This window comes from Sceloporus undulatus, chromosome 3 (genome assembly GCF_019175285.1).
Source record: "Sceloporus undulatus isolate JIND9_A2432 ecotype Alabama chromosome 3, SceUnd_v1.1, whole genome shotgun sequence".
Classification (NCBI taxonomy): Eukaryota; Metazoa; Chordata; class Lepidosauria; order Squamata; family Phrynosomatidae; genus Sceloporus; species Sceloporus undulatus.
In genome coordinates this window covers 100,600,774-100,613,446 of record NC_056524.1, presented here as the reverse complement: position 1 = coordinate 100,613,446, position 12,673 = coordinate 100,600,774, and the positions used below count along the sequence as shown (strand labels likewise).

At 40.1% G+C, this 12,673-nt stretch overlaps 1 protein-coding gene across 1 annotated transcript; it reads left to right on the top strand.

The window, feature by feature from the left end:
- Window positions 1-1,057: 1,057 nt before the first annotated feature.
- Window positions 1,058-10,549, top strand: TXNDC9 (thioredoxin domain containing 9). The gene is made up of 5 exons (XM_042459818.1): window positions 1,058-1,273; window positions 3,285-3,466; window positions 5,728-5,846; window positions 6,564-6,818; window positions 8,741-10,549. Exons 2-5 carry the CDS (start codon window positions 3,290-3,292, stop codon window positions 8,856-8,858), a joined length of 669 nt encoding a protein of 222 aa, XP_042315752.1. The 5' UTR covers window positions 1,058-1,273; window positions 3,285-3,289; the 3' UTR covers window positions 8,859-10,549.
- Window positions 10,550-12,673: the final 2,124 nt, after the last annotated feature.

Sequence of the window (12,673 nt, the reverse complement as noted above, 5' to 3'; positions counted from 1 at the left end):
GTTAGAGGTTGGGAGCATATTGATATGCAAGAAGCTATGCTGTTTATTTTTTGGTAACCTTGTTTGTACCTAGTAGCCATATTGCTGTGTTTTTGCTTTGACTATTTCTGACTCTGCTGAGTAAAGCTATACTTTTGACTCTGCTGTGATCTGTTTCACCAACAGAAGAAACCAGCGGAGCTTGGGAAGCTTGCAACGTGTATCATGTGCATTTTGGCTCTCACTACTTTGTGGGTTTGGGGTGAGGATATTGCACTTTGCTGTATGGCCAACAGGGCTGCCCCTGGATCGGTTTCCATCGTGTTACTCAGAATTAGAGGAGACGTCTCTTCTATTCCCAGTCAGCTGTCAAAGGGAAGCGCAGCGTATTCTGGTTCTTGTAGTTTGGGTGAGCTCTGCAGCAGTACCGGAAGCAGTTCTCTGGCGCATTGCATTCTGGTCCATGTAGTCTTCATTCCTCCCAACCCAAACGACAGGCCTTACCAATCTGCCTCAGTAAAGGCCCCTATCCCCCCCCCTTATCGTGAACATGACAACGTGACTCTCAGGCTGCCCTCCTGGCTTTGGCTGCATCCACACTGCAGAAATAATCCAGTTTCACACCCCATTAACCGCCCTGGCTCAATGCTGTGGAATCCTGGGACTTGTAGTTAGTTGTGGCACCAGAGCTCTCTGACAGAGGAGGCTAAATCTCTCACAGAACTACAGGTCCCAGAATTCCATAGCATGGAGCCAGGGCAGTTAAAGCGGTGCCAAAAAACTGTATTACTGTAGTTCTCCATCCTAAGCATAGAACATGCAAATGATAATAATAAGAACAGAGCTTGGGAAAGAACAAGACACTGGACAGCGCATGCGCAATAAAGACGTGTGACGAATAACTCCTGCGCCAAACAGTGATACGAAAGAATTTGGAAATAACAAGACCATGGGCCACGCATGCGCAATAAAGGTGTGTGACGGCTAATTTCTGCGTCGATTATAAGCAAGCTTGGGAAAGAACAACACCCTGGACCGCGCATGCGCAATACGGGCATATGACGACTAACTTCTGCGCCAAAGAAAAAGCTTGGGGAAAATAAGACCCTGGAGCGCGCATGCGCAACAAAGGCGCGTGACGACTAACTGCCGAACCAAACAAAGACTCGGAGGCGTTTCGCCGGTTTGAGGGAGGCCTCCGCGGATCCGGAACCAAGCCGGTTCATCCGGTGTTCGCACTGCTGGGGGCTTCGTCACCCCCTTCTTCCCCTGACGGCTCTGTATCTTCTCTGCGGTGAGTCCCGCGCTCCTTCCTCCCGCAGACAGGGCTGCTTCTCCTGGGCTTCTGCTCTGAGCTCCCGGGCTGCTTCCACACTGGAGAGATAACCCGGTTTGGCACCACTTTAGCACGTTCTGGCTCAAGGCTATGGGATTCTGGGAATTGGAGTCTGCAGTCTTGTAGCGCCGCTATTCCACTTTAACTGAATTCTCAGCCAAGGAGTTCTTAGGCCTCACTGGACTACAAGCCCCAGAATGCAACAGGGGCAGGCAGAGCAGTCACAGTGGCATAGCAGCACTATAAGACTGCAGTGTGGGAATGGGGCTGCTCTCAGGCAGTGGCCCCCCCCAACTATGACCTTTAAGAGATTTTGGACTCCAGCTCCCAGAATCCCAGGCTATTGGCCAACATGGCAGAGGCTTCTGGGAGCTGAAGTCCACAGTCTCTTAAAGGGCACAGTTTGGGGACCACTGGAGGAATGTTGTCAATGTTGACTCATGGCAGCCCTGTAAATGAGGTGCCTCCAAGCCCCCCTTCCTCTCCCTCTGCTCAGGCCCTGTAGCCTCAGGCCCATGGTCTCCCTGAATGCAGTCTTCCTCTCTTTCTACTTCCCTCCGCTTTCCCAGACATCATTGCTTTTTCAAGTGAGTCATGTTTTCTCATGCCAGCACTGGGACTGCAGCAACCACACATCCCCAGTCCCATTCCAGTCTGCTACCACAGTCCTTGACTTGGCTCTTTGTAAATGGCGCAGCCTCTGCGTGGCTTCAGGCCACGTAAATGGCACACCCCCAACGCAGCCTGAAGTTTTGCCCATGTGTTTCGGGCCTAAGAGAAAGAATTGTGGGTTGGAAGGGACAGTTTAGATGATGAAGTCCAAACATTTCCCCTCCTCGGCAATATTGTTAAATGTATGCGGAACTAACTGATTGAAAGTCATATGTTAGTATAGTATGCTTTCTAAAACTGTGTGACTGGCAGCATGGAAGCAGATTATTCCATATTAAATAATGCAGGAGATATGAGCTTATGTTTTGAAGTCATGCAGACTTCCTCCTCTTCTCATGCAGTGCACAATTTAAGAAAACCATTGAGCATATATTCAATTTACAGTAAACCCAAGTAATACCCATTTTAACCAGTGAGTCTGGAATGTGTTTTACACAATGAAGAATGACGAATTTATGGAAGTTTTGCAGCTGAATGTGAAATGTGTTATAGAAACCTGTTGTGTGACTGTGGGCAGGTCACACTGTCTCGGCCTCAGAGAAAGGCAAAGGCAAAAACCCCTCTGAACAAATCTTGCCCCTGATAGGGTCATGATGACTGTAAATTGAAAATGGCGTGAAGGCACACAGCAACAAAAAATAGGAAATTTGAACTCGTCTAGTCACATCTTGAGGTTACAATAGCTGTTTGTCTCTTTGTTTGTTCACTCAGTCGTTCATTAGTTACATTTTTATATCCCCTTTACTGCAAGATGCTTAAGAGTGGTCTATGTGGCACTCTCACCATCTTTTTCACAACCATGTTCTGAGAAGGAAGAAGCTGCAAGAGTGATGTCTCAAGGCTCAGTGATAATCTGGATCTCCTGGATCCCAGTATAACACCCTAACCATTATACCACTGTAACCACTATATAAGTGTTCACTGGTTACCAAGGTTCCTCTAAGAAATTAAATGTATTTCCATGAACTAATAATAAAAATAACCTAGAAATATTTGCAACCAGATCCTCTAATACCCCTTGCTTAAAATTCCTCAGCTACTTGACCAAGGGACAGTACTACCACCAAAAACTAGAGTTTTTAACCTCTTCCTAACAAGTTACCATTATTTAACATAGTAGCAGAAGAGACAGATACAATCAGGTTTCCAAAAGATAAAAATCTGTAGGGCTGAATTGACTTACATCTCCAAAGGCCCCATCTGTAACTCATCAGTGAGTGCAAATACATGGTAACTAGCTCTGACTTAAAAAACCTATTTTATTTTCAGATTTAATGTTTCTGCTGTTTATATACAGGGGAAATGGCCGCTGACATGTTTTCAAAAACTGTGGAAGCTCAGATGCTTCAGACAGCCAAGATTGTAGAAGAACAACTTGATGCCGAAATACAGAAACTTGACCAAGTGGATGAAGATGAACTGGAAATCCTAAAGCAAAGAAGGCTTGAAGCACTGAAAAAAGCCCAGCAACAGAAACAAGTAACCATTCTTTAGTGTGATTAAAAATACAATATTATATATTAATAGTCAGGGCTGGCCAATCATATGCCTTGGCCTACAGATCCCATTAGCCCACAGTGAAGCCTGTGAAATTTACTGTTCAAAACATTACACAGAACAAGGTTTCTACCCCTGTTCTAAGTAATTTCTCACATGTTGCTTCCATAAACTTAAAACTCTTGACAAAAACATGATAGCCTACTATTATTTAGACAAAGATGGGAAGCAAACTGACATGAAACTTACATCAACCTATAAAATAAGCTTATGGATGAAAAGATATTTGAAGTGTTTTTACACTCATGGAATTTGATCCTGTTCCTGCTTACTGAGAGATAAATTCTGAACTCAATGGGTTTACTCCCATGCAGATGTGTTTAGGAGTGAAATGTTCATTATTTAATCTGAAGCTTCACAATACTTTCAGCATGATTGCCTTAAATTGTAACTTAATAATTACTTATAAGGAAGCCCCACTGAACTCAGTAGGACTTCATTCCAAATTAACATGCATGGGATATGCCCATTAGCTAGTACTGTGCACAGCTTATTGAATTGTGAGGTGGTGTTACCAGTCACTTGGGGTTTTGAATAGTTTCTGCTTAGATGCTGAAGCTGACTTTCCAGTCTTTTCAAACTAATTAATTGGAAAATAGGTTTATATGCCAAATCACGATTTCAAGAAAGTGGTTGAAAGTGGTATCAACATTATTACTGATTTTTGTATGACCTAGAATGCTAGATCTTGGTATGTATTAGATGTCCAAATATGGAGCATATCTAAACTTCTCCCTCAGTAAAAGAAGACATGAGATGTATACCTGAGGCTTAAGTATAGTGAAAGTTTTACTCAGAAAACTGAAACTTGTTATAGATAACTGTCCAAGGCTATCTAACAGGGAACAACAACAAATATGCTTGTGGTATCTAAAAGTTAAAGCAAATGTTGCTGTCCTATAACTCCCAATGGATCTAGTAAGCATAGGCAATAGTGGGGGGTGGTAGCATTTGCAGTCCAATAAACTCTGGACTGTCAAAAGAGTTTCACCCCTGGACTAAGGCCTAAATCCCTGTGATGTCCTGATACATTATGACTGCCATAATCACACATTCAGTGGTTCCCAAACTTTGGTCTTCCAGGAGTTTTGGACTTCAGCTCCCAGAAGACCCTGACAGCTTGGCCAACAGTCAGGAATTCTCGGAACTGAAGTCCAAAATATGTGGAAAACCAAAGTTTAGGAATGACTGGTATAGATAAACTTTAAGGACTCCAGCCCTCTCCATTGGGTACATCTTGTTAGTCTTTAGGATGCCACAAGACCCTGTGTTGTTTTCTGCTTCAACAAACTAGCATGGCTGCCTTCCCTCATATGATTCAGTTACTAGTTATTGCAAACCATTAGTATCTGTTTCAAAAGGACAGATATGAAAAGTTTCTCAAAACAATATTTCAACATTAGTTTGATTGCTGACATTTCCTGCACTGCAGATGAATTACCCACTGATACAAAAAGGTCTGAAAGTCAGGCATGTCTATATCTGATGTAAAAAAGTATGTGATGGTTAAACTTCACACTCTTTCTTGTGAGTAAAGCTCATTGAGTAAAGTAGGATTAAACTGCCAAGGAAACATGCGTATGTTGATACTGGTAGCTTACCTCCTAGAAGTCAGTACTGGCCATTATTTCTTTTATTTATTTATTTATGGTGTTTATACCCTGCCCTTCAGCCCTAAAGGCTCTGAGAGTGGCTTACAATTATTATTATTATTATTATTATTATTATTATTATTATTAATTAGACAGTTCCCTGCCCTCAGGCTTACAATCTAAAAAGACACAACACAAAAGGAGAAGGGAATGAGGTCCAGCAATTCTTCTCCCTCTGAGGCCTGGACCAAGGCAGATGGACTAGAGGGAGGGCTCTGCTTCTTAATAGAGGCCAGGCCCAATGGCGTTGGGCCTGCCCTTTCACTCTCTTCCAGGCCAGAAGATAACTCTTGGCAAGGAGGGAGGGCTCTTCTTCAGGCCCGATGGCCATTAAAATGTATTTGTACTTTCAGAATTGCCTCTTTACTAGTCTAAAGCCTACACTGGGATTAGGAATCATACAAGCCTCCATATGAATCATAGAATTGCCCTTGTTGTGGTGGTACATAAATTATAAGGTATGGGGATGCTTTATGTCTCATGTCATAAATAACACCTAGAGATTTTATGCTAATCTTTTGCATTAAATAGGAGTGGCTTTCAAAAGGACATGGAGAATACCAGGAAATCCCTAGTGAGAGAGATTTTTTTCAAGAAGTGAAAGGAAGTAAAAATGTGGTCTGCCACTTTTACAGAGATACAACTTACAGGTATACTATGTTCCTTGTGGGATCTTATAGGACAATATACTTGCTAAAACAGATTAGCCATTGAAGAAATCACAAATAGATGTGTGGAAACTCCATCTTTTAGGTCTACTTATCTGATCTAGTGCAGATACTTGTAATTGAACCTATTGATTTGAATTGCTGCCCATTTGTAAGTTGCATGCATGTTGAGATTAATCTTGTCTGATTAATCTTTTCTTTACCAAATTAGAACATTTTGGATTAAAAGTAAAATAGGAATGCTTTTGTTTTGTTCTGTTCAGAAATGCGTCTTGTTTTTGTTTTTTTAATTTGGATTTTCCTCCTAATAGGCATGCATAGAATTAAAACCACATTCTGAATGAATTCAATAGAATTTAGGTGCAGAAAACCAAGTGCAGCATTATAACCACAGTATGTTAATATCTCATGGGTAATGGTTGAATGGATTAATACTTGGAATATTTCATTTTATTGTCTATGCTCCATAGCATCAAAGAGAGAGAAATGGGAGATAGTAAATCTACATTTTAATTAAATATTTGATAATTTATGTATATTTGACTTTAGTGTTCATATGTTATCATTAATATAAAAAATGTAATGTGTTAAATATAAGTTTTGTTGTGAGTGAGGTTGTTTTTCAAGGAAGCAAAAGGAGACTTGGTGTCTAGTTTCATCATTGTGTACCATTTGACTTTTTTGCTTTGCTTTCCACAGATGCTTAATATTTGACAAACACTTAACAATACTTGCAAAAAAGCACATTGAAACCAAGTTTATCAAGGTAAATGCTGAAAAATCTCCATTTCTGTGTGAGAGACTTCGCATCAAAGTAATTCCCACACTAGCACTTGTAAAAGATGGGAAAACGCAGGATTATATAGTTGGTTTCGCAGATCTTGGCAATACTGATGACTTCACCACAGAGACCTTAGAATGGAGATTAGGTTGTGCAGATATCATCACCTACAGGTAAGTTAACTTTTTTTAACAGAAATCCATGCTTTGGAAGGACATAGAAACAAGGCTGTGGAAACTCAGTCTATACAGTGGATATCAGTTATTCTGTATACTACTCAGCTTAGTGAACAAAATTTACCCTGATAAAGTTGTCACTCTTTATTTTTCTTTCTTGGTAGAAATTGAAGGAGGCATTCAAGATATTCCCAAATAGATACTGTAGTCACCTTTTCTTAGTGAATTTCTTATTTTTGAACTACTAGTGGGCTTCTTTGTTATCAGACAACTTCTTTCCCCAAAAGTTTGATACCTGAGGCTCAGCATACCAGATGTGGCCCAGCAAGGTCTTGGGACCGGCCCCAGCCTGGTCCTGCTGCCGATTGCCGCTGGGGCCTTTGGCCTTTCACGCGAGGGGCATGGTGGGGAAATTGTCTATAGAAGCCTCAGAAACATGCATTTATCTTAACATTTTTTAAAAAATCAGCAATTTTTTTTGCGTGTCCTCCATTTTTATATAAAAGTGTCCTCCATTTGAATTTTTGTCCTACATTTGTCCCGGTTTATTTATTTATTTGATTTTTTAATTATTTAATTATTTATTTTTTGGCTCCCCCCCCCCCCCCCAGTTGTCTGAGGGACAGCAACCCAGCCCCCGGCTCAAAAAGGTTGCCTACCCCTGGCGTACCATAATAACTAACCACATCCAAGAACTTTATTATCAAGTTAGTTTTCTGTGTGTAAATACTGTAGGAAATTTTGTTCAAAGCATCATAATAAGTGAACTGACAGGACATAAGAAGAGTTGGTTTAACTGATGAACAAGTAGGATAAATCTACATAGAAGATTATTCGTTCTTATCTCCCTGATAGCTAGATTGAAAAAGAGTGCTCTATTTACATCACTGGTTTTAATTCAGTTTGATTCAGTCTCTGATACGAGATTAAGGTCCAAAACACACTGCGGAAATAATCCAATTTGAGACCGCTTTAACTGCCCTGTGTCAATGCTAGGGAAGTCTATTGTATTGTTTTAAAATTGTATTTTTAAATTTGCCCTTAGCCGCTTTGGGTCCCTAGGTTGAGAGAAAGGTGGGATATAAGAAAATCATAACAATAATAATAATATAGGTCCACATACATTGCGGGAATAATCCAGTTTGAGGCCACTTTAACTGCCCTGGCTGAATCCTAGGGAATTCTGGGAATTGTAGCTTTGTGAGACATTTAGCCTTCTCTATCAGAGAGCTCTGGTGCCATAATAAACTACAGTTCCCAAGATTCCCTAGCATTGAGCCAGGGTAGTTAATGTGGATTCAAACTGGATTATTTCTACAGTGTATTTTGGACCTCTGTCTGAATTACTAATATCTACCTGAAAGGGCAGTGCACTGTAGATGAACACTGTAGAGGTCCTGTGCCATCTACAAAAGGAATCAGAAAGCTTGTAGTCTAGCTCCAGTTCTGTTTACTTTAGATGTCAACTACATTTTGACACTGGATAGATCGTACTTATATGAAGTTGAATTTACCCATGGCTCCTGGTGTAGTAATGAAGATTTCAGGAAGCAGACGTTTTGATTTCAGTAAAAATGGGTGTGCTGCATGGCTGGCTGCAAGATAAAATTATTTGAGGTGTTATTTTGCTGGATTTATTTCATCTGATAAATTTTTATCCTTCCTTTCCAACAAGAAGCTCAAGGTAGCGTAGATGATGTTCCTCCCCATTTTTATATGCACAACTATCCACTGAGTTAGGCTAGCCTAACAGGTGGTGGCTAGTCCAAGGGCACTCAATCAGCTTCATGGCTAAATGGGGTTTTGGACCCAGACTCCTTTTTCCAGCACACAGACCACTATAACATGCTAAACTACTATTTCAGGCAGTTGTCACTTCAACAAAGTTCTTGTGTTAACATCTTTATTTTCTTTTTTAGTGGCAACCTAATGGATCCTCCTTTCCAGAGCCAAAAGAAATTTGGAACCACTTTCACAAAGCTTGATAAGAAATCAATCAGAGGGAAAAAATATGATTCAGATTCTGATGACGACTAGATATCACAATACAAATATTTGTAAATCATCTTTTCTTTTCAGCTTGGTACATTTCTAAGAATGTTTTTATAATGCAGTTTGTTTTCAGAACATTTGCACATAATACCCATTTTTTAAGAACAGTTTTATGAAAAGAAATCTCAAATATTTTTTCCTCTTGAGAGGTCATTTCTAGGCCAAAGTCTGAGCCCTTTTTTAACTGTGTCATCTTCAACATCTTTTTATTTAAAGGTAGCTCTTTTAATTCACATTTTAGTGCTATATGCCATTTAGCCATATTATTTCAAAACATTAATGAAGGACTTCTGTCAAGAATTGATATAAAACTATTCTAGAAGTAGTGCATTAATAACATCATTGCTTGTCTGGTACTGCCATGAGTTTGGCATTACCTGACCTCACTACATTGCACTGCACATTATGAAACCATCTAAGCCTCTTTTTAAAAATCAAAAAGTTTACCAGCTGTATACACTGCATGTTAAAGCTGAATCATCAGTAAATAATATATATGACAAAATTATATTGAAGCTTACCTCACTTACAGAATTATTTAATATGATTCAGATGATCCTATTTAATATAATTCTGTGTTTTGGGAAAAGGCTGGATAAAAACAATATAATGGTGAATATTGATATGGCTTATTCTCTTGATGACAATATGAATGCAGCTTAATACAATTCCTTGCACGGTTGTTCTTCAGTAATAGGCATTTTTTCTAGAAGTCTCTACCTTCTTGGAAAATTATATGTTCCTTGGGAGTAATCTTGGTGGTAGGTGAATAAACTTTCCTTCTGTGCTCATCTTGTACATTATTGTTTGATCTTGGGGCCTCATTGTGAATCTTCGAGGAAAATACATACTCAATTTACCAAGGGCACCACTAGGCCTCAACCATTGGCAGTTTGTCCCTAAATTTATGACCCAGACCCCTAGATGTCTGCAGATGCCAGTGGAAGCTTGTTTTTGCAACCTGAATGCAACTCAGGGGGCAACTGTGGGATGATCTGGGGGAATTGCAGATAAATTTAAAATGTGTTGCGTTTTCTGCAAGTTGGACAAGTATCTTAAGTAGGTGGATTTGCCTTTTATGTAATTTTAAAACACACCCAGTAATGGTTCACTTTTCCTCTATGTTAATACATGCAAATTTGTGCAGATATTTTATTCTTTTGGCCTGGGCCCTGAATCTTTAAAGTGCCTAGCATCCCCTCTCCTCCCAGCTATAAGTAAAAGAAAAGCTATAGTCCAGTCATTCCATGTAAGCATAGCCCTTTTGTGCTTGGCTATTATTCTTTTTCTTTGTAAGAGGGGAAATAGAAGAACAAGGCACCCCTATATCCTTGCATCTCTCTTCTGCTAGATGGATGCCATGGGCAAGATGCTTCCATAAGACATAACAAGGGAGCATTTAACAGATGATTGTGGAAGGGTAATAAAAAAGTAGCTAAAGTCTGGGGCAGGAGAGCAACATTGAGGGCATGTGAGGGAGAGAGATACTGAGTGTGTGTTCATTGAGTAGGCATTGTTGATAGGCAGGGCCTCAGTATATATCAGATTCTGGGTACTAGGTATCACAGGACATGAAAATCTCATCTGGTTCTTTAGCACAGTTGGTCAGCAATATTATTCTCTTAACTGCATTTTTTTAGTGTTTGTGTAAATTGAAATAAAATTGAATTCTAATACCCAAGTGTTTGTGTATTTTCCAAAGTGAGTCTGCTACATTCCTTTTAGCACTGGCCCCATACAGACAGGCCAAAATAAAGCTGTTTTGGGTCACTTTAGAAGTATGCTGTTTAAATAATGCATGCATACTAAGAGTCTGGAAGCTGCACCAAAGCCGCACTCCAATCCTTAGGACTGGATCATGGCTTTGGTGTGGCTTCCGGACTCTTAGTACACATGCATCATTTAAAAAGCATACCTCCAAAGTGACTAAAAGCAGCTTTATTTTGGTATGTCTGTATGGGACCACTATTACTAAATTATCCTGGGACATATTAATGTTCCACAAAAGTGGATGAAAAAATAAGCTTCTATCATAGATGTATCTGCACCCTTTTTGTCAGATTCAGGAGAGCTCTCAGACTGAGCCAGCCTTGGTCTAGACAACATTTTGAGGGAAAGAACTGTGACACTTTCCTGAGGCAAGCCATTGTGTGGTGATGGGTGTAGTCCAAAGTGGTGCAGTCCAGAATTCTACCAAATGGTATATAAATGACTCAGAGTTCATGTAGAAGCATTCAGTAAGAATTTAAGCTGTACTGCAAGGTTAGGATACCTATCTTAGGTTACAATCCAAATGTGCCAATGATACACATACACACTCTGGAGAGTATTGGGATGGTACGCAGATATAGGTCAGTCCCCACTGATGTTTTGATTTTGGTATGTTACTATAATAGAGAGCAAAAGCTAAAACACATTCTCCTTTGAACAACTAGTTTGTCTGTGTTCATTTTAAATTATCTCACATTTCCTTCAGTATCTCAAGAAGGCATGTATGTTTAATTTGTTATATAACATCTAAATTTTATTAAGTGAGAGGTTTTTTATTGAGAAGGAGAACATTTATTTCAGCAGTTTTGCTCAGGGGAATCACTACTATAAATGCTGGTTCAGTTTCAACTTTTCTGGAGGATAATGGTCTGTCTTTGGGACTCAAACATTCTGCATTTTGCACATCAGTCTTAGTTGCCTTTGACATAGCACCAAAACACCACACCCTGGGAAAGAAAAATAATTCTCGAGCCCAGAATTTTGTGAATGCCATATAGCCTATTATCATCCTAAACATACCCTCAAAATATGGTTAAAATCATGCTGTCTATGCATGATGTGGTAATCTGATTTACTCATGCAGACCAGAACTTGCAAGGAGGAACCTGTTTCCCCACCACAGCCCCCTAAACCTGCTCCAATGGTCTGCGAAACCCTCCAGAGCCAGTTTTCAGGCAGCAATAAGGCTTGGATGGAGGTGAAGAAAGTTCTGCAACATACATGCTGGCAATTGGATACCAGTGTGATGTTGGGTGTAGGCCTTTATGTAGGAATACAGGGGTATAACATTTCAAAAGAAATAGAAACAGGAAAGGAGGAGGAATAGCATTGTATGTCAGGGACATTTACATCAGTGAAGAGAACCAGGACATCAATCCTGGAAGCCAGTTGGAGAGCTTCTGGATAAAAATTAAAGGGGAGGGAAACAAAAGGAATGTTATGGTGGGAGTCTACTACAGACTCCCAAGTCAGACGGAGGAATTGGATGATGCCTTTCTAGAACAGATGACCACACACTCAGGAGAGATGTAGTAGTGATGGGTGACTTCAACTATCCTGATATTTGTTGGAAGTCAAACTCAGCCAAATCCTCAAGGTCTAGCAAATTCCTCACTTGCCTGGAAGACTATTTCATTGTCCAAAAGATGGAACAGGCAACAATGGGGTCAGCTATTTTAGATTTGATCTTAACCAAGAGGTAAGACCTAGTTAATAGGGTGCAAGTGGTGGGATCCTTAGGTGGAAGTGACCATGTTCTCCTGGAGTTTGTTATATGGTGAAAAGGCGAAGCCAGGCATAGACATGCATTCTAGACTTTAGGAAAGCGGATTTCAGTAAACTTAGAGAAATACTGGAGGTGATCCCATGGTCAAAAATATTAAAAGAGAAGGGAGTTCAAGACAGATGGAAGTTTCTCAAAAGGGAGATACCAATTTTTCTTCCAATGAGGAAGAAAAATGGAGATGTCTCAAGAAACCAGGATGGATGACTAAGGAACTTTCAACTGAGCTAAGTTTTAAATGGAACAT